The sequence below is a fragment of the Danio rerio genome, chromosome 1 (genome assembly GCF_049306965.1).
Source record: "Danio rerio strain Tuebingen ecotype United States chromosome 1, GRCz12tu, whole genome shotgun sequence".
In the NCBI taxonomy this organism is placed as follows: domain Eukaryota; kingdom Metazoa; phylum Chordata; class Actinopteri; order Cypriniformes; family Danionidae; genus Danio; species Danio rerio.
In genome coordinates this window covers 490,691-513,647 of record NC_133176.1, presented here as the reverse complement: position 1 = coordinate 513,647, position 22,957 = coordinate 490,691, and the positions used below count along the sequence as shown (strand labels likewise).

The window sequence follows — 22,957 nt, the reverse complement described above, 5'->3', positions numbered from 1 at the left end:
AGTCTTTTAGGAACTTCCCATAGACTTCTATTGGTTTAATACTGACACTTATGTTCTATCCCAGAACCCACCCTTCCCCATACAGCTTTGTGCTTGTTTACACTGTCAGATAAACATGTGCACCATGCAAATTTGGCCAAACAATGTTTATATTTTATAAACCACCAAACAAACATGCTAAAAAACTCAGGAAACTTATATATACTCATGATATAATCTCAGTTGAGTGATTAGATATACCCCTCAGTGCTGTTTGGCTGGTCAAAAGTGCTTGTCAAATATTGCTTAATGCATCTGTGTTATTAATATAAATATTAAAGATATTTTTAAAGAAATAAACCTTTGTAATTTTTCCCCCAGAAAAAAGCCAGGATTGACTAAACTACGTAGCATAAACACACACACACACACGCATGTAAATCAACCTTTCACTTTAATCTCTATACAAGAATAAGAAAAGTATACGTTCTGTAGTATTGCATTGTACAAAAGGGCCGGACGCTTGCTCAGAGCTGTGGAGAAGCGTCCAGAAAAAGCTGGGATATCAAAAATAGCTGCCTATGAGAGCGAAACCACAAGAGAAGAGTGTAAAAACCTCAGCGCTGGCGTGAATCAGTAGCACAAAGACGATCAGTCCAGCTCATCTGCTCATAAGCCCCAGCAGATCACAGACTGAGCTGAGCATTATGGGAAGCGTTTGAGGGAATCCTTACAGCAGGATCACAGCGTGCAGCTCTAGTCGTCCTCTTCCTCGTAGTCTTCTTCTTCATCTTCCTCGTCCTCCTCCATCAGGGATGTGGGCGTCTCCACACGTGAGCTGGTGGAGCTGGAGGCGCGGCGCTCACTGATGGATGGAGATCAGGGTCAGACACACCACTGATGTCTATTCAAAACACTGACTGGCCAATCACAGCAGCTCAAACACTCCTAACTGTTGAATATAATTCTGAATACACCATCACATCCTGAGGGTCAAAACTGCCCCCGCCTTTCTGTTTAGGGCATTTTTCTTTATTGTTTAAGGCAACTGAACTGAACGTAAACATTAAAACTAGAACTACCCTGATCCAGTTACTATGACCATTGATGTGAAGCTGCTTTGACACAATCTACATTGTAAAAGCGCTACACAAATAAAGCTGAATTGAACTGAATTGAATTTTTCTGCTGTTAAAATGGTGCTTGGTTCATTTTTGTCCCATAAGTAGGATCACACGAAATCTGTGCGTACAGACTTCCGCAGATTTTCAGCCATTTATTGAGTCCATTTACTTGTGTAAAACAGGGTTTCAGCAGGTTTCACAGAGTTAAATTTAAGACTTTAAGACATTTTAAAGACCTATATGAATGACCTATAAAGACTAAGAAATTTTTCAACTGACCCAGATAGAAAAGATTTTTATTTGCCCTATCAATTTTTTTTATTATTATTTAATACATTTTATAATACAATAATACATTATTATGCAAATTTTTTATTTCAAAATATTTTAAATATTGTGCAAAAACAAGCAAGCTCTAGTTGTATCAATATACACATTTTACAACATACGCTTTCTTTAAAATAAAAGAAAAAGTTTTAAGCACTATAATAAACTAAATTCATGCACAACAATCTGCCCAGGTCAGTGTCCTCAGCAGTAAATACATGGAGAACCTTTAAACAAATGTTATTGTGAGGAAAATAATGAAACCGTTATGATTAATAAAGTTAAAAATGACCTTTTTAAATAAAATAAAAAATTGAAGTTTTATTGAGATGATTGTATGGGTTTTGGCCAGATTTGGTAGCAATACATGAACAAAGGAAAATTAAGATGTGTTTGAAATAGGTTTAAGACCTACAGCACAATATTTCACTACATTTAAGACTTTTTAAGGCCTAAAATTTGGATTTTAAGATTTAAGATATTTTAAGACCCCGCGGAAACCCTGGTAAATGTGTGTAAATTTATATTTATTCAGTTTCTTAATTAATTTTATTAATATTACTGTGATATATGAACATTTTAACAGCACGATTGTTATGATTTGTTTATAATTCAGTTTGTACAGTCGTATTTTCTGTCCTTTATTAGACATGTTTTATGAGAGACTTGCTTTGTTCACCAAATAAGTGGATCTATTTAGATTTGCATTGTAAACATTAAACACAAGTTAAAAATGTAATATTGGTACCTAAATAATTTTGTTATGAAGCTCCTAAAATTATTCCATATAAATCTGCAGATTCTGGACAAAATTCTGAGCAAAAAATGTCCGCAGATTCTGTCCGGCTCTACCCATAAGCCCAGAGGAGGGTCAAAGGGACAGCTGATATTTCCTCACACTACACGGGTTGTCAACTTTTAGGAGTTTCTTTTCTTCTGTTGAACACTAAAGAAGAGATTCTGAAGAATGTTCAGCCATTAATATCTATAGTAGAAACACCATTAATGGCTGATTGTTGCATCATTCTTCAGATTATCTTCCTCCGTGTTTACCAGAAGAAACTGAAACAGGTTTAAACTGAAGAAGAGGATGAGGAAATGAGGACTATATTTATTTTAGGGTGAACTGTGCCTTTAATTCAAGTGTTGTGATATGAAATATTTACTTATGTATTGTGATATTTCACCAGCTCAAGAATTCGTCATATTTGATTGACTGTGATGATTTGATGGTGAGCGTTTTTGCATTAAATATAATAAACTAACAGATATAATACAACAAAGTAAACATATAAATGAATTAAACACAGCTTTATGGTTTATGAGCAGTGGAGCTGTGTGATCAATCAAAATCATATCGCAATTTAAAAGCAAGAGGCTGCGACATAAAATATTTATGCATTATTTAATTGTCCATGCCCAGAGCAAATGCGTGACTGCCGTCTGTGTGTGACGGTCTTAATAGCCAGTTGAGTGAGCGCACTTTTATCCTGCCCAATCAGAACTGCACAACCGAACTATGCAGAACAGACGCAATTAAAAACCTGCAGGAAAGCGCGGATGATGGCGCCTGCTGCTCCAGAAGCATTAATAGATGAATTCATTATTTTTTTTAATTGCATGTAGGTGTATTGCATATGGCAATATTTTGGTTTAGTCAGAATCCGAACAAAAGCAGGTCATTTATAAGAGCTGTTCAGAACTGTTGCCACGACTTACAGATTATTGACCAGAAGCTTGACTACAAAATTAAATTGCAAATCAAATTGCAACCGATATATCTGCCAGACATATTACACAGCCTTACTGGGCAGTGTGAAAGTGTTCAGGTCTAGATGTTGAACAGTCTCATTTAAATTAACTGTAGAGTTAGGGTAAATATCCCTTAATTGTGTAAATAAACAAAATTTTTGTATTTTGTATGGTTGTTAAAGCTATAAATGTTGCATACCAAATGATTTTAACTCATTTAACATTTACTGATTCTGTGTGTGTTTTAGATCACGCGATACTCACGCAGCCACATGGGAAAAATCCATCGGCTGGTTGACGGAGCCCTGCGCCATCTCTACAAACACAACAACAAAACACACACACACACACACACACACACACACACAGTTAATAAGTTTATGTTCTGATATTAAAGGACTACGCACTTTTTACTAATGAAATGTGCGTCTCAAGTGTCTCCAAAATGTGTGTTTGTTTGTTTGTTGTTGTCAAGCTCAAACACACACACATTTTGGAGACACTTGAGACGCACACACACACAGACACACAAACAGCTGCATGATGTGGTTTATGTCTGACATTTCGGCATTGTGTTGTCAGTCAAATGTGTGTTTGTGTGTGTGTGTGTGTCATATTACCAGTTATTTGTGTCTCTGTGTTGTGTTTTCAGTGATGTGTGTCTGCGTTGTGTGAGTTTGTGGTTTCTGTGTTCTCAGCCATGTGCACGCCTGTGTTGTTTTTTCAGTCATTTGTGCGCCTGTCTGTGTGTCAGTCTGTGTGTCATACCGGTGACATAGGGCTGCAGAGCTTTAGACACCAGTGATGTGGCGATCTTCATCTGCTCCGCACTGCAGCGGCCCGACTCCAGACCCAACGCCAGACCCAGCCGCTTCAGCACCTCCACATCATCGTGGATCTCGAACATGCTGTCGAAGTTGAACAGATACTCGAACCTGCAGACACAGAAGCAGACGGTAACACTGAACGCTCAGGGTGTACCTGTACATTGTAATACCCAAAACCGCTGATGTAAACCATGACTGATGATCTTGAGCTTGTTTTTATTGAGCTTACTGTATGTATAATGTAACTCGCCCAAACACATCTGTTCTGTCTTCATGTATTACGTTGCATAATGACAGATTCACATAACGTTTACATTTAGACTATGGACAGTTTAATTAATTATGTGTTTATTTGGTGTATCAGTGATGTCTGAATTTACTTATGGTGTACATGTGTCTGTGATTTGTCTTGTTTCTAGTCCAAATATCAAATAATTCTTAAATCAAAAAGCATACAATTTTGAGGTGATACCGTGCATCTGGAGAGTGTTGACGTGAGTGTAGAATGATGAGGAAATTAATCAGATGAATCTATTCTGGAATAAGACTGAAACATAAACACATGTGGGAAAAGTGAAGCGCTGTCAACACTCTCCCGATGCTCTGTATATCATATAGTAAGTTCAGCATGGAGATACACATCGAATCAAGACTTGAGTGTATCATTACACCTCTAGACACAGACACACACTTGTCATTAGAGATGCTGCAGTCGATGATGGTCTTCTTGCTGGTGTTGATGATGATGAAGGGCAGCTGGATGATGGTGTTTGCAGATGGAGATCTCTTACTCTGCTGCTCCACCTCACGGTTACGCTGAACCAGGTTCTTGAAGGCGATTTGCTGAAAAACACAAGTGAAACAGCATCATTACTCGATCTTTCACATTACTGAAATTATTATTATTCAATTCTCACGTGACTGAACAATATCAAGATGCGGTGCTGTACCTGCACAATGAGCTCCTGCAGCTGAGACTGCTTCTGCTTGATTCTCTCCTGTCGCCTCTGACGCTCAGCCTGCAGGAGGATTCAGCATTACCATCAGACAGCAACACACACACACACACACACACACACAAACAAACACACACACACACACACACACACACAAACACACACAGCATTACTATCACACAGAAGCGCACACACACCTTCAGATCCTCACACTCCTGCGCTGAGTTGGTGGGAAAGCCAATCCACTTGATCTCCTTCTTGTCTTTGGAGATGATGTTCATGGCCATGAGGACGTTGAGGGCGTCGTAAACCCGCCGCCGGATGTTCTTCTGGTCGTACACGTGCTGCAGGACACACACAACCCATTCTTTTTTTTTTAAATATGGAATTTATTAGCCGTTTTCACCTTTATTGATAGGACAGTGGAGATCCACAGACAGGAAAGCGCGGGGAGCAGAGACAGGGGAGGATTGATGCACCAACCACTAGGCCATTGGTGCAGACTCACAACCCACACTTAAAACAAAAACACAAGTGGGAACATACTTTAAAACAAACACACACACTTGAACAAGGCAAGAAACAGGAGCACATTCACAAACACACAAAAAACAGGTCAAGACACACAGATCTGGACACACACACACACACACAAGGGTAAAGACACACACCCAAATATACCCATACAATTACACATACAGGTCAGGTAACACATCTGCATACACACACAGGTCAGGGCACACTTAAACATACACACACACACACACACACACACAGGAACTGACCGCATCATTGGGGGAGATGCTGCTGTGGTCTGCAGAGCTGAACTCCTGCACCAGCTCGTCTGCCACCTCATTGTAGGACGTCACCACCTTCTTCTGCACCTTCTCACACACCTTCATAGAGAAATGACGCAAACCCTTCCCGCTCTTATCAGCCCTCCTGCAGTGCCTGCACACACACACACACACACACGCACGCACGCACGCACGCAGTCATTTAAAATCAAAGCATGTAAGAGCAAGTGTGCTCACACTGTGATAGCCTTTTATGTAAATAAATATATATAAATATATATAAAAAGTATAAATATTATTAATATATGATATTTTTTGACAAGTGTGAGACTCTAATTTGCATAATTATCTTGTAATGAAAAGTGCTTTTTAATCTCTAAGAGTTTCGTGTCAAAATAAACCTTCAAAGGTTTAAAAACAGAAGCATTAATATTGATGACAGATAAAATAGACAGCTAGATTATTTACCCTTGTGAACTGTTCAGATTGCCTCCCCTTCCTTATGCTATGCTGTTTTTGCCTCATTGACTTCTAGTGTAATCACATTTATTGATTTCAGAGTCATGACAGCAGATAATCATTGCTGGTTTCCCCTGCTGGGATTAAAAAGGACATGTGTATTTTTGCTGTGGATCATCAGTGTGCAGCATTCACCCTTCAGACTGGCCTGTGCTGCAGAGTTTCTGTCTTTTATCTGGAGGTCAGAGGAGTACAACAGCAGATGATAGTGTGTGTGCAGGAATACACTCCCTGTGTTTACTGTGTTCTGACAGCTGAGGGGGGCATTTGGAGTTTCTCACACATATCAAGAGCAAAAGGTGTCTCACACACACACAATACTTGATATAAAGGCAGAAACTAAGCGCTCTGTTTGCACTGTAACTGATGATCAACAGTAATATCTAATGTTATTTGATGATGATGAGTGTTAGAAGAGGAGAGTGTCAGTGCTGACGGACCCGCTGGACCAGGGCGAGGACTCCTGCTGCGTCTGTGCTGTAGGTGTGTGTGGACTGGTCAACAGGACGGGGATGGTGGGCCTCTGAGGGGTGCTGACCACCTGCAGATGACACAGACACACACACACACACACACACACACACACACACACACACACACACACACACACACACACACACACACACACACACACACACACACACACACACACACACACACACACACAAGCAAGCATCAGTGTGAAAGTGCTCCTGCAGTGTGTAAGAGGATGAGGATGAGGAAGAGTGTAATCCTGCTGACCGCAGCGTTCTCTGATCCGCTTACAATCGCCCAGGTCACCTCACACAATGTTAATGGCCGGCTTTATCGCCATGGAGACAGGGGAGGGGCCAAATTAAACATGAGCGCCGCCCACTTCTTCAGCAGTTCTTTCTGGAAGCTTTTCTCCATTCAGAGGTTTTGATTAAAGTGTTTTTATTACATGACTCATAAGTAAAATACTTGATTCTGATTGGTCAATTACGACATTCCAAAGTGTGCTACTGCCAGATAACATCTGATTAAACTAATAACACAAACTAATAACTATTAATAATACCACTAATGTGATCGTTTGTTCTTTAAACAATATTTGTGTGTGTGCGTGTGTTCTATACAGCTTAAAGAGACATTTAAAGGCTTCATTAGGGTAATTAGGGTAACTAGGCAGGTTAGGGTAATTAGGCAAGTTATTGTATAACGATGGTTTGTTCTGGAGACTATCGAAAACAAATAGCTTAAAAGGGCTAATAATATTGAGCTTATAATGGTGTTAAAAAATTAAAAACTGCTTTTATTCTAGCCAAAATAAAACAAATAAGACTTTCTCCAGAAGAACAAATATTGTCAGACATACTGTAAAAAATGTCCTTGCTCTGCTAACATCATCTGGGAAATATTAAAAAACAAAAAAGGAAAGGAAAAAAAAATTAAAGGTGTGTGTATATGTGTGTGTGTATTAACCCTTATTCAATGCAGGAATAAAAAAAAGCAGCAATGATAATTACAACATTATAAACATCACAATAAGGACAGAATGACAATCAATATAAGAAATATGAATTTAACACAAGCATACGTCATCAATTAACAACCTATGAGGACACAGTAGGCCTGTCTGTATTAGTGTATGAACTCTAATTAAATTAAACTCTGATTGACTTAGCCTGTGTGTTTGCACATCTCACCATGTGTGGCAGCACATGAGCTCCAGTGACCGTCAGAGTTTTAGGCAGAATCTGCTTGACTGTAGTGATGGACGCTGGATGAACAGTCAGCAGCTGAAGCACACCTGCAGCTGAAACATACACACACAAGAACGTGGTGTAAAAAAGAGCCACCATAATGTGTGTATAGTGTAAAAAAATAATAATAAATTATATATATATATACATATAAATATATATATATATATATACACACACACACACAATATTTCAAAAAAAGATTTACTTATATTTTGAAATAAAATGTATATGCTACAAAACATTTATAAATGTATCTATGCAACAAAACCACTTTGTATAGTTTTGTTTCTATGTATCCGTGTATCACGTTCACAATAAATATATATAACACACACACACACGTTGTCAACAAAATGTATGATTTTATTTAGGCTGTGAATAATCTTTGCAGGTGGCTGTGAATAATCTTGGGTGAACTGCACATGTGTGGAGTGTTCACAGCGCCACCTGCTGGACAGAACATCATTCAGAGCTTCTGCGGGTTTCAGCAAATCAAATTGAAGACTTGAAGAACATTATGAATGACATTTCAGACTTAAACAAGGGAAAAGTCTTAGGTTGGAGAAGACTTGCCCTCACAAAAATATTATAATTTAGTTTTCCTTAACCACGTATGGTAAACATAATTTAAATAATGTGCAACTATAGTTGTGTGCATAATGTTTTTAACATAACTTCTCTCTAACATAACTTCTTTAAAAATGGACAAGTTTTAAAAACTATATATTCTTTAATTAAAACATAAAAAAATCTACATACACAATCTATGACCTCACTAGGTAGCTGTACATGAATAACTTTTGAACAAATGTTATTGTAAGGAAGATAATCACACCATATTGGTAAACAGAGTAAATAAAACTTTTGTAAACAGCTGTTATTGAGGTGTTTTGCTTTAATTATTGCGTTTGGAATGACTTGTGATTAGACAGGGGATGGCCAGATTAAGTAGTTTTACATGGACACTGAAAAAATAAGAAAATGTGTGTGTGTGTGTGTAATCGGATCCTGAAACCAGTACAGTAAATGAGCAGGTCACAGATGCTCCTATGAACCGAACTCAGGTGTGTTTACCCATCATGCACTGCACACAGTCAGTGTGATCTCACCTTTTCCAGGACTCTGGTTGATAAACAGCTTAATCTCTCCATTCGTTTCCTTGAGTCCAGCCTGCAGATCAGAGAACAGGTGAGCAGAGACGCCTCTAAAGCTTCACTGAGATCACAGTGATCAGATAATGAGCACAGAAACACCACAACACACCGACCACAAACGACACATCTGCACAGACCACACAGCTTCACATGATGACATGAGACAGAGTAAGAGCATGCAGATGAATATAATATGAAATACTGTGAAAACAGCACTGCTCTTTAACTACACTGAAATATCTTCCTGTTTCCAAAATTAAACCAACAAAACCATGATTAAGAAACTCTCACACACACACACACGCACACACACACACACACACGCGCACACACACTTTCATTTTTTTCATTTAATGCATGTCATATCATCAAACTTTATAAGAGTTTAACATTTTATGGTTTATTCAGACCAAACTAAATGTAAAATCATAAGTGTTAATCTGCAATATAACACTGCTAACTAGGGATGGGAAGATTAATCGATATGTATCGATACGCGGTCATGCGCGTGCACGATGCGAGTGCATCGGTTGAGCAGCAGAGGATGAATGAAATTTTGGAAGCAAATCGAGATGCATCGGTTTTTGCGAGATGCATCGGTTTTTCCGAGATACAGCTTACATTTTCAATGTAGAATGTATTTTTTATTTATTAAAAAGTGTTGTCAACCTGTTTTTGGCGCATAATTTAATCGACCTACATAAAGTAAGCCTAACGGATTTGCGGATGTGTACACTTTCACTACAACTCAGTGTATCAGGTGTGCGGATGAAGCTAGTGGTGCGCCCTCAGAAAGCGCGAGAAGCAAAACAAACATTTTATTCCCCACTGAGTTTTAAATCTAAAGTATGGCAACAATATGGATTTAAGGATGGACGACATGACAGGACAGATGCAATTTGCAAAAGTGTGCCGCGCATCTGTAAAATACGCGGGCAGTACGACTAATCTGAAATCTCACTTGAAGCGGCGCCACGGTGTTGTTGTGAAAGCTCCATCTTCCAGTGGACCTTTATTCTGCCGCCCTATGCGCGGATATAACCGAGGACGCGCCGGTGTCACGGACCTCTATTCTGCCGCCCTATGCGCGGATATATCTGAGGACGCGCCGGTGTCGCGGAACTCTATTCTGCCGCCCTATGCGCGGATATAACTGAGGACGCGCGGGTGTCGCGGACCTCTATTCTGCCGCCCTATGCGCGGATATAACTGAGGACGCGCGGGTGTCGCGGACCTCTATTCTTCCGCCCTATGCGCAGATATAACTGAGGACGCGCGGGTGTCGCGGACCTCTATTCTTCCGCCCTATGCGCAGATATAACTGAGGACGCGCGGGTGTCGCGGACCTCTATTCTTCCGCCCTATGCGCGGATATAACTGAGGACGCGCGGGTGTCGCGGACCTCTATTCTTCCGCCCTATGCGCGGATATAACTGAGGACGCGCGGGTGTCGCGGACCTCTATTCTTCCGCCCTATGCGCGGATATAACTGAGGACGCGCGGGTGTCGCGGACCTCTATTCTGCCGCCCTATGCGCGGATATAACTGAGGACGCGGGTGTCGCGGACCTCTATTCTGCCACCCTATGCGCGGATATAACTGAGGACAAGCGGGCGCTGATGGAGGTGTCGCGGACATAACTGAGGATGCGGGTGGTAAGGTGGGGTTGTTGCGGACGCCGCCCTCTCTATACTGCCGCCCTAGGCGGCCGCCTAGGTCGCCTCTATGGACGTGCCGGCCCTGTTCATCTGCAAAGATATTTATTCAGCCTAGTTTCACGGAGAACAAAGGTTTTGAACACCTCCTTCTGTTAATTTTTATTTAATTATAATAATAATAATATTAATAATAATAATGATAAAAATAATGGGTGTCACGGTGGCACAGTGGGTAGTTTGACCACCTCACAGCAAGAAGATTGCTGGTTTGTTATATTTTTATTAGCCTGTTGTTTACAGTGACAGTGATGTTTCAACGCAGCATAACACTGCTAGTTCACCACCTTAAGTTTTGAATATTCAGTGGCAAAATATATCTTTGTAAACTTGTTTTCATAGTTGAAAAGTTAAATCACAATTCTCGTTGTGCAATGCTAAACCTTTATGTTGAAAGAGTGCAAATATATATATTTTAATATATATTGCACTTATACATTCTGTTTATCTTGAAAATACTTAAATAATATGTGCTATATGTTGTAAAATGGCCCTCTACTGTAAACTGACACTCTGGCTCTGAGAGAAGAGCCAGTTTGTAAAAAAAGTCTTGGTTTTGCTTGGTTAATAAATAATCAAATCAAACTCATTCAATGGCACAGCATCCTCTTTCACATAATCTCATAAACTTGATCTAATTAGTTAGTGCTGAAATATCGCATTGTATCTTGATATGGGTGTGAATCGTATCGTGTCGCATCGCAATATGTCATAAATGTATCGCTAATATATCGGATCGTATTCTTTGTATCGAGATGCGTATCGGATCGGCATTATAGCTTAGATGCCCAACCCTACTGCTAACATGTCTGCATGTGGAAGTGTGAGCTGGAATGGACAGGTCTGAGTCTGTAATGCAGTAATAATCAGTGTGTTGTGTGCAGATCTCACATCTTTCGCCATGATGAAGATGATGAAGATGGAGCAGATGAGCTGAGCGAGAGTCCACCACCGGTCAGACTGCAGTTCAGCTGAAACACACACACACACACACACACACACACACACACATATTTAATAAACACTCCAGGAACACACAAGAAATGAAGAAACGCGCTCTATAATGGGGATGCACCGTATGGAGATCAGCCCTGCCCTGTTCACAGAATTGTGTGTACATTGCAAGCCTTCTCCTCAACAAACAAATGTAGAACTGACAGTAAACTGTCTTCATTATTATTGCACAAGAAAATGTGACGGGAAGATTTGATTCTGCTACTGTTGTTTAACTTATTGTTTATTTGTCAACAGAGCTGACCATATCAGATATGATATTTCCCAGAATGTTGTGCTTTAGCTTCAGATGCTGACCACAAACCTTATTTATAGGATAAAGCCCTTCTGTATATTTACATATTCATAAATAAACTATGGTGAAAGACATCATTACACTGAAATAAACTTTCTCATTCTGTCATATTGAATTTTGGTCATATTGCCCAGCCCGACCACATGGCATGTCTAAAACACAACTTTAGCCTTTTTGATCATAATATTGATGAGAAATACACTGAAATAACACAGTAACAGAGTTACACATAATTGTGTAAGCAGTGACTTAGAGAATCATTCATTCATTTTCTTTTTGGCTTAGTCTCTTTATTAATCCAGGGTCGCCACAGAGGAATGAACCGCTAACTTATCAGCATGTTTTAAAGCAGCAGATGCCCTTCCAGCCGCAACCCATCTCTGGGAAACATCCACACACACACATACACTACGGACAATTTAGGCTTACCCAATTCCCCTATAGCGCATGTGTTTGGACTGTGGGGGAAACCGGAGCACCCGGAGGAAACCCACGCCAACACGGGGAGAACATGCAAACTCCACAAAGAAATGCCAACTGAGCCAGCCGAGACTCTAACCAGTGAACTTCTTGCTGTGACGCAACAGCACTACCTACTAAGCCTTTGGTCGCCCCATGACTTTAAGATTCAAAAACTAATAAAGAAACATGAACAGAGATCTGTGGAAATCCAGCAGTAAATGAGCAGAGGTCTCAGGAACAGTGTGTGCGAGTGTGTGTGTGTGTGTGTGTGTGTGTGTGTGATCAGCTTTTACAGGGGAGAAATGAACAGTCAAACCTGTTAGTTCACAATCACACCAAAGACAAATGTTAAAACACTGACAGCTGTGTAAACACACACACAAACTACACACAAACTAAAAAACAAGAAAATACAAAACATGCACACACACACACACACACACACACACAAACACAAAAATAAATGAGCAACTCCAGCAAATGTCAACCTTGCCATAAAAAACAAAGTAGTTTTCACCTAAATATGGAAACCGCTTCTAGATATTTTGTGTAAGTATTTTACAGTACTTTAGTAATGCTCAGAAATGTCTCTGTTAATCTTTTTAAACTATTATATTTGATTTACCAAAGTCACACCAGTGGGAATTTCACATCAGTCACATCCATAATGGAGAGATATCACATAAATAACGACACTTTTCCCTCATAAATGCAAAAATATTAAATAAAATAAAGTCAATCGTGCTTGTTCTATAAAGAGCCGACTCTTCTCCTTTTGATTATCATTATTTCTTTTGGGTTCTGCAGTTTAATTCACAGAATTTCTACAAAGTATGTTGTATACTGTAAACTCGCTGAGTTTTTTGCTCACATCCATAACGCCTGTTTATTTTCCTCATTTAAAATAAAAAACATGTTTACAGATTGATATTTTTCTGGTCCAATAACTCTGTGGTCAGTTGTTCTGGAAAATATAAAACAGATGTTTTAATGTTAACATAGAATTTCTTTGTGAATTTATGTGTTGAGTTTTTACTGCATAAGTCACATCCATAACACTGGAACTGTTCAAAACACCCAAAAGAAACACACACACACACATGTACAAACAAACACATATGCAACACAAACTAAAAAACAAACATACACACATACAAAATACGGTAGCATGCAAACACATGCACAACAAACTAAAAAACAAACACACAAATACACACAAACTAAAAACAAGCGCGCACACACACACAACAAAAACCCACATACACAATCACCCACAAGAGACACACAAATGCACACAAAACAAACATACATATAGACATGCACAACACCAACAGCCACAAAACACAAACAAAACCACAGACACCTACAAACACACACACACAAAACAGTTGGGGTAAATGTGGTTTTATTCTCATATTCAGACTTTCAGCTTCTTAATATAATTTAATAAAAGTATTATTTGCAGATTCTACATATGGAAATCCTATCATGAGCTCAATGACCATCAAAGTACAACAGTACTAACAAATAATTAAACAGTGGTAATGTTGATTTAAAGTCATATTTACATCACATCTCAGATCCAAAATATCGTGATGAACAATATTGATCACAAGTTGTGCTCATAACAGTCCGTCATTATGATTAATCTGTAACGTTATTACACTAAATTACCCTTCAGTATTTTACTGAACCACAAAGTCTGAATGTGGGAACATAAAACTTTAAACTTTATAATAACTTTACCTCAATCAGAAAACAGAAACAAACCCAAACCACACAGAAACGTACACAACACAAACACACACAACTGCTGATCACAAAACCAACAGACACGAAGAGTCGCTGAACACTCCTCTAATGAACTGCACACAAGTTTATCACACTGGTATGAATATTCATGAGCTCCGTCCACACACTGTAAACACCTCAGGCAACAGAGTCTGCAGTCTTCTGTCGTGTTTATGAGCAGCTCGTCTGAGTTTACCGATGATAATAATGATGAGGAGGATATCGCGTTAGCTGGACGCGGCTACTGCTAGGCTAATCTAGCGCGCCGAACACAAACACAACACAAACACACCGACAAGTGTCCGGTCGGCGGCTTTTCCCTCACCGAGAGCTCGAGCTTACAACCGCTTCATCTTCCCGTCCACAGGTGATGTTTTCCGGGAGGATCGAGGAGCTTTTCTCGTCAGGATGAGCCACTTCAGCAGCTCCGCACTCAGTCAAACTGAGCTTGGCGGCGTCCTGTGAGCGCGCGCGGTGATTGGAGACGCGCAGAGTGACGCCAGCGCGCAGAAGGGATACAGCTGCAGCTTTACTGTTATTTCATTTATTAAAATACTCATTAATTGTATTTTATATTCGTCTATCCCTATCCTTAACCTAAACACAACCTTTACTGTACTATAAAACATTAATTATACCGAGTTTATTCAAGTTATGTATTCAATTATCCATTAAATTGTATTTTTTCGACGTCCACCCCTATTAATTATGAGCATTTATTACTCATTTCATGAAATTACCTATTTAATTGTATTGTATTAACGCCTATCCCAACCCTAATGTACTAATGTAAAAACAGTAATTACACCCAGTTTTATTTATTACATTACCCGTAAACTGTATTTTATCAACATCTACGCCTAACCAACCCTAAACCCAACTCTTACAGCAATGTAAAAATATTAATTATTGTTGTAATGTCACAAATATTATGCTATATTGATGCGAGTATCCGCAGCTGTATCCCTTCTAGATTTTATCCAGAGCTACGGGGAGAAACGAGTCATCTGAGTGAGTCGACTCCTGAATGATTCATCGGAGTTATCGCATCGGTTAGTCGCTTGTATTATTATATATTATTTTTAGATCATAAATACATTATAAACAGTTAATAAAGTTGTTATTGTTAATTGCGTTTTACGTGGTAATATGTAAAACTTATTAAAGCTCAATAAAAAAAACTATGTGCGAAAAAAGGTCTCAATAATTGAGAAAATAAAGTTACCAAAACTGTGGAAATATAATTAGTATTGTCACAAATAATAATAATAATAATAAATACAGTAAATCTGATGTCTTTATGAATCAACCAAATCATTTCGAAATCGATTCTTTAGCGACTCGGACATCGCTTTATAACATTCTGCTATTGATTTTACCAGCTTGTATGTAAATCATAGCGTTATGAATGTGATATGTGTGTTAAAAGCACACACAGGTGGTCTTCTTTCATTACTGACCTGGTTAAAGTGTGTCTGTGGTCTGTTTTTCGGCATGTAGAGGCATGTCTGTAATTCTCCAAGCACACCTGCAGGATCATGGCCCTTTAACAGGTAATTTCTGCACATGCGCATAGACAAGCATGTTTACATTCATGTACGATTATCAATAACATTATTTGAGCATATAGGGTTTTTTGTGCATGTGTAAAATATGTAATAACACATTAACAATCAACAGTCCATAGAAATGATTCAGATCATTCCAGTTGTATCCATAATTTATTACAGTCTTGTTAAGAACTGCCACCTCATATATTTAGAAAACAAAGGCTTAGAGCTGTAAAATGATCAAATCAATGAAACAGACTGAACATCTGCAGTGCAAAAGAGCTTTCCTCATCTCCGACACGCTGATTTACATCACATTCACTCATGTTAAAGGCACATAATACACAAATAAATAACATTTGGTCATATATATATATTACATTATAACAGACACACACTGTAAGAATATCTGCTAATGAGCAGTTTCTGTGTTTAGTGTTTATGTGTGGTGCTGAACTGCATTATGGGATGTTGATCTCTGCTCTGTCCACTTCTGATGTTGTAAATTCAACTCTACAGTTTAACAAAGTGAATTTTACTGACATTTGAGGCATTTGGAATAATATAATGTATAAGAAATAGAGGAATAAGTGTGTAAAATAGCAGTTATTGTGCTGCAGTTTATTACAAGGTGTTTGCAGTGTAATATACAACACCAACACACACAATACAGCACTGCACACTATTGCACATGTGCAGAAAAGTCACTTTTACACACTTTTAAGGGTTAAAAGTTGTTGAAAGAAAGATTAAAGTCCCATAATTAAATAAAAAAGCAGAAATAAACAGGGAAAAACAAATAAATCAAAATCACAAAATACAGAAAGCTGCAAATGTAAGTGTGTGTTTAACAGTGCAGTGATATTCTAAACACATTTGCCAGTTGTGCCCTTTAGTTTGAGTGGAAATATCTCATTAATGAATGTTGTGTGTGTGTGTGTGTGTGTGTGTGTGTGTGTGTCTCACTGTTTCTCATCAATATGATGCATTAATGTGAGACTGTGGTTGTGTGTGCATCAGGACAGATTGAGCGCAGGTTTCTCGTGCTCAGGTGTGCGCTTCCTCTCTCCGCGTGGGACGCATCGCATCGTAGCAGCTCTCCACAACACCGGAGCGAGCAGGAGACTCAGTGTGGTGACGCTCAACACCAGCAGATACACCTGAGCAACACATACACACATGCTGTCATGCACTTACAGATGAACAATCTTGACCGAGGACACATCAGAAGTGCAAAACTGCAGTTTATTACTAACTATTACTGATGAGTAAAACTTTATTTAAAGGGTACATTTTATGCCCCTTTTAAAATGCGTCTCTGCTGTCTCTAGAGTGTGTGTGTGTGTTTCAGTTTCAGCTCAAAACAGCACACAGATAACGTTCTCCAGCTCTCTGAACCTGACCCTTTCAGGCTCTGATCCTAATTGTGGTGTTTTGGTGGCTGTCGCTTTAAATGCAAATGAGATTGTGCTCTTTTTCAGAAGAGGGCGGAGCTACAACATGAAAATAACATTTTTAAAGCAACATATAAACACCTTAATTATGTTAACGCCTTATTCACTCATTTATTAATGTTCCTTCGGCTTAGTCCTTGAATAATCAGGGGTTGCCACAGTGGAATGAACCACCAACTATTCCAGCATATGTTTTACACAGCGAATGCCCTTTCAGCTGCAACCCAGTACTGGGAAACACCCATACACACTCATTCAAACATACACTACGGCCAGTGTAGTTGATCAGTTCCCCTATAGCGCATGTGTTTGGACTGTGGGGGAAACCGGAGCACCCGGAGGAAACCCACGCCAACACAGGGAGAACATGCAAACTCCACACAGAAACACCAACTGATTCCAACCAGAGACCTTGACTAATGACTGAATGTAAAAGTAAACAGTGTCCATCCTGAATGTGTCATGAGATGACTGACCTCCCTGGAGATGATGCCGGCCCGCCGCGCTCGACTGCCCAACACGAAGGAGAACTCGCTGACCTGCGCCAGACCGGCCGACACCAGCCAGCGGATGTGCCTCGACCCCGGAGGAAGAAGAGCCGACAGAACCGCCACCGCTATCATGAACTGAGCACAGCAGAGGAAACAGGTTCAGATGAACACAACACTCACTGCATTTCCATATAAAGAGGAGAATTAGATGCACAAAACTGGAGTACTGCATGAAAGATTTGTGAATAAAGCAGCGTTGCCAGTCAGTGAGAAACAGCAGAGAATAAACTCCTCAGCACAGTTATGGAGTCTGTTGCACTGTTGGGATTCTCCACTAGGGTGTTTGTTCTCCTCTAATAAATGAGCTGCGTCTCACAACACCAAGACCAAATGCGGGGAATGCGGTGGCTTTTGGAGACGTGAGACAGGAGCGCAGACAGTTCTGGATGGAATAATAACCCCTATCGTAAAATGTAAAGTTGATCCTGCTCAGTTGTGCGCACGCTTTGTAATGCACATTTTCTCAACTGATGTGCATCTTTGCATTTCCATCAAGCATTCATTCATGCAATAATCCAAAATGTGCATGAAAACAGGTGTGTGTGCAAGCACAGCTACTGACCTTCATGATGACCAGAGAGAAAGTCAGCACCAGCAGGATGGTCAGCTCATACAGGACGAAGGTCGGGAACACGTGAAACCCTGAGCACAAATAATAAAGCTGATCAAGAAGTGCGTCTTCAGAACCGATCAACTCTGCTACACTGAAGACTGAGTCAGCTCTGAACACAGATGAGCTGGATCAGGGATATTCAACCTCTCATCTACATCTAATAAACCTTAGAGATGCATGCAGCATGGTGGCGCAGTGGGTAGCGCTCTCGCCTCACAGCAAGAAGGTCTCTGGTTTGAGTCTCGGCTGGGTCAGTTGGTGTTTCTGTGTGGAGTTTGCATGTTCTCCCCGTGTTGGTGTGGGTTTCCTCCGGGTGCTCCGGTTTCCCCCACAGTCCAAACACATGCACAACTGATCAACTAAACTGGCTGTAGTGTGAGTGTGAATGGAAGTGTATGGGTGTTTTCCAGTGATGGGTTGCAGCTGGAAGAGCATCCGCTGAGCAAAACATATGCTGGAATAGTTGGCGGTTCATTCCGCTGTGGTGACCCCAGATTTATAAAGGGACTAAGCCGAAAAGAAAATGAATGAATGAATAAAAGATGCATGAAAGAGATCTGATTATGTGTTGAATGAAGTTATAAAGGTGCTGTAATAAAGCACACTATTAATATTATGACTCGATACATTAATAAACATGTTCAGAACCTGTTCATATTCTGGTTCTGTATTAATAAACACACAATAAAGCCATATTCAGGACTGACCTATAGAAGCAAAGAAGATGATGGCCAGGAAGTCTCGGATGGGTTCAGCGCAGGTCATGACCTCTGCCGTGACCATGTGACCCTGAGAGGACAGCAGCGCTCCGGCCAGAAAACAACCCAGCTCCATCGACACGTCCATGAACTCCGTCAGCTGAGGGAGATCACAGTGTTAGATCAGAGCATACACACACACACACACACACACACACACACACACACACACACACACACACACACACACACACACACACACACACCCTCACCGTCAGCATCATGAACACAAACGCACTGGTCCCCAGCACCACGATCTCCTTGTTTCCTTTGCTCTCGGCGTGCAGCTTCCTGTAGAACGGACCAATCAGATGCGAGCGCAGGATCCAGCAGAGGAGAACCACAGCGGCCAGAGACACCAGAACCCGAGCCAGCAGAACCAGCACCTGCAGCGCCGCCAGCACAACACTGACACACACACACAGACAGTTACACACACACACTCCAGTCCTCATCATCAGTGTATGATGAAGAGTTGATGCTCAGGACAGATTCTCAGCGCTGGGAACAGTCCTGCTGCTTCATGTGTGTCAAATAAAAGGTTCTGCTTTAAACACGGCCCTTTTGGAGATTATGTTCATCTGTGAGTGTGTTTGTTGATTGTTAATCATCAGACATGTGTCAGAGGTGTAGATTCACCTGTCCACTTCTCCATCACCTCCATGGATCAATGTGGGCATTACAGCGATGAAGAGGCCGAGCTGGACATCCTGCATCACCAGCATCCCCAGCAACACACTGCTGTAGTCCAGCTCACCTGCACAACACACACACACACACACACACACACAGTCTGCACTCCAGCTCTCCATCTCAAACTGCTCCTCATGATCTCCCTCACCTGACAGTGTGCGTGTGTGTGTGTGTGTGTGTGTGTGTGTGTGTGTGTGTGTGTGTGTGTGTGTGCTCCTCACCCTCTTTAGCCTCTCGGGAGGCTCCGCTCAGGAAGCGGGACACCAGTGGGGTGCTGGACAGGGACAGACAGCTGCAGATGAAGAGTGTCTGTGTGGGCTGCAGACCCAGCAGCTGACCCCAGATCAGCCCCACACACACCATCAGCAGACTGAGAAGAACAGAGCCCTGTAGGGAGATCCTCCACACCTGCACACACACACACACACACACACACACACACACACACACACACACACACACACACACACACACTGTCAGCATCAATTACTCCAGCATCTTCAGTGTTGGTGCTGAAACGGGTCTTTACCTTGTGGAGGCGCTCAGGGGAAAACTCCAGACCCACCACGAAGAGTGTGAAGAACACCCCCAGCTCTCCCAGCGTCTCCACCTGCACCATCGACTGCAGAGGAACACAGAGTGAGTGTGTGAGTGTGTGTGTGTGTGTGTGTGTAGCTTCACTCACTTTGATGCTGTTGAGTCCGGAAGGGCCGAGCAGAACCCCGCAGATGATGTAGCCGAACATGGGCGGGAGACCCATCAGTGTACAGAGCCAACCACACGGCAGAGACAGCATCACCACACACACTACATCCTGCACACACACATTTGATTGCGTTCAGTTCAATAACAGTGTAAAGCTCATCGATTATATAGCACACACGTTTAGAGGTCAGAGGTCAGAGGTGGTCTGCTGACCTTGATGAAGTGGTGGTCGGCGCGGGGGATGGTGGCGTCCCGGGGTTTGGTCAGCACATACTGGTTATTCTGCGAGTCGATCAGCATGCTGAGTCCCAGGTTACCCTGGACCTGCGGCCTGGAGGCGTTCTTCCTCTTCCCGTCCTCCTCATCCTCCTCCACTCGCAGCACCGCCTCCACATTCACACCCTTCATCTGCGCACATCATCATCATCAAAACACCAGCATTCATCAGGAACTCTTCAGAGGGGTTGTGTTTACTGAGCAGTGTTTGATTACCAAGCTGACCGCTATCATGCCCAGGGTGATTAAAAGAGTAGATTAATTACTATAGTTTTGGTAATAAATGAATCTGTCTGTATTTATTCAGTTAATCCATTTATAAATGTGTTTTAATGCAAAAAAAAGGATCTTTTCACTCATCCTGTCATACAAACAATGTGCACGTATGCCTTGGGGCGGGGCTATCAGTTGTTTAGGGCAGATCTAGTGGAGATTTAGGACGGGACTATCAGTCCTTTGGGGCAGGGCTATCAGCTTTAGGGTGGGGCTATCAGTTGCTTAGGGCAGAACTAGTGGGCGTTTAGGGTGGGACTGCGAGTCCTTTAGGGCGGGGCTGACAGTGCTTTAGGGTGGGGCTATCAGTGCTTTAGGGCGGGGCTATCAGTGCTTTAGGGCGGGGCTATCAGTGCTTTAGGGCAGATCTAGTGGAGATTTAAGGCAAGGCTACTAATTTTTTAGAGCGGGGCTGTCAGTCCTTTAGGGCGGGTCTTTCAGTACTTTAGGGTGGTGCTATCAGTTGTTTAGGTCAAAACTAGTGGACATTTATGGTGGAACTACTAGTCCTGAAGGGCGGGCTGTTAGTGCTTTAGGGCGGGGCTATCAGTGCAGATCTAGTGGGTGTTGCTATCAGTTGTTTAGGACAGAACTAGTGGGCATTTAGGGTGGGCCTACAAGTCCTTTAGGGCGGGGCTACCAGTGCTTTAGGGTGGGGCTACCAGTGCTTTAGGGCGGGGCTGTCAGCGCTTTATGACAGATTCAGTGGAGATTTAGGGTGGGACCACCAGTCCTTTAGGGCGGGGCTTTCAGTGCTTTAGGGTGGGGCTACCAGTGCTTTAGGGCGGGGCTTTCAGTGCTTTAGGGCGGGGCTGTCAGCGCTTTACGGCAGATTCATTGGAGATTTAGGGTGGGACCACCAGTCCTTTAGGGCGGGGCTGTCAGTGCTTTAGGGTGGGGCTATCAGTGCTTTAGGGCGGGGCTATCAGTGCTTGAGGGCGGGGCTATCAGTGCTTTAGGGCAGATCTAGTGGAGATTTAAGGCAAGGCTACCAATTTTTTTGAGCGGGGCGTTCAGTGCTTTAGGGCGGTCTTTCAGTACTTTAGGGTGGTGCTATCAGTTGTTTAGGGAAGAACTAGTGGACATTTAGAGTGGAACTGCTAGTCCTGTAGGGCGGGCTGTCAGTGCTTTAGGGCGGGGCTATCAGTGCAGGACAATCAGCAATGTATGGCGAAGCTAGCAGTGCTTTAGGGCAGGCAATGATTAATTTAGGAAGAGGTTATCAGTGTTTTAGAGCAGGACAACCAGTGCTATTAGACTGAAAAAACAAAATCACGCACTGTCCTCCATTTTTTCTCATCACAGAACCATTTGAAGTGGATGTATGTGATGATCTTAATTTCCGTCAGTTGTGTTAGTGCACCTGTTTGTTGTTGTCGAAGGCGTGCTCCTCGATGTCCTCCTCCAGGCGGTCCGCAGCCTTCCTCACATCCTCCAGGATCTCGTCCAGCACTGACAGGGTTTTGTTTCGATCTTGCGCCACTTTCAGCGCCTCCTGCTGGTGTTTCTCTGCCGCCACCAGCTCCATGTACTCCTGCTCCTCCTGTAAACACACACTCACACCGGTCAGACGGCACACAAAACATTTACTGTCCATCAAAACAAGAGTCTGGCATCTTTCAGCTCATGCCTCTATATTAGAAGT

At 41.6% G+C, this 22,957-nt stretch overlaps 2 protein-coding genes across 8 annotated transcripts in view; both read right to left on the bottom strand.

The window, feature by feature from the left end:
- Positions 1-416: 416 nt before the first annotated feature.
- Positions 417-15,959, bottom strand: tfdp1b (transcription factor Dp-1, b). 4 transcript variants are annotated; one of them, XM_068214205.1, is made up of 12 exons: positions 15,900-15,959; positions 11,769-11,848; positions 9,118-9,178; positions 7,949-8,058; positions 6,722-6,822; positions 5,751-5,916; positions 5,163-5,309; positions 4,960-5,028; positions 4,701-4,852; positions 3,951-4,117; positions 3,447-3,498; positions 417-844 (listed from the first exon to the last, which is right to left on the bottom strand). In XM_068214205.1, the coding sequence occupies exons 2-12, from the start codon at positions 11,778-11,780 to the stop codon at positions 736-738; spliced, it is 1,146 nt and encodes a 381-aa protein (XP_068070306.1). In that variant the 5' UTR covers positions 11,781-11,848; positions 15,900-15,959; the 3' UTR covers positions 417-735. The 4 variants fall into 4 exon arrangements, with proteins under 4 accessions (XP_068070306.1, NP_957070.2, XP_009303423.1 ...); NM_200776.2 differs by lacking the exon at positions 15,900-15,959 and adding an exon at positions 14,765-14,902 and having other exon boundaries at positions 5,739-5,916; XM_009305148.4 differs by lacking the exon at positions 15,900-15,959 and adding an exon at positions 14,732-14,892.
- A 182-nt stretch (positions 15,960-16,141) lies between these two features.
- The window catches only part of tmco3 (transmembrane and coiled-coil domains 3), an 11,782-nt gene continuing 4,966 nt past the window's right edge, over positions 16,142-22,957 (bottom strand). For 2 of the 4 annotated variants that reach the window (XM_073949276.1, XM_073949275.1), the window contains exons 3-13: positions 22,676-22,855; positions 20,977-21,171; positions 20,744-20,872; positions 20,588-20,680; positions 20,280-20,466; positions 20,005-20,122; positions 19,578-19,773; positions 19,315-19,465; positions 18,557-18,636; positions 17,920-18,069; positions 16,142-17,149 (exon numbers count right to left, since the gene is read on the bottom strand). In XM_073949276.1, the coding sequence (XP_073805377.1) occupies positions 17,006-17,149; positions 17,920-18,069; positions 18,557-18,636; positions 19,315-19,465; positions 19,578-19,773; positions 20,005-20,122; positions 20,280-20,466; positions 20,588-20,680; positions 20,744-20,872; positions 20,977-21,171; positions 22,676-22,855 (1,623 nt within the window). In that variant the 3' untranslated portion in view covers positions 16,142-17,005. The remainder of the gene's footprint in view (positions 17,150-17,919; positions 18,070-18,556; positions 18,637-19,314; positions 19,466-19,577; positions 19,774-20,004; positions 20,123-20,279; positions 20,467-20,587; positions 20,681-20,743; positions 20,873-20,976; positions 21,172-22,675; positions 22,856-22,957) is intronic. The other 2 variants (XM_073949277.1, XM_073949279.1) reach the window with 1 other exon arrangement.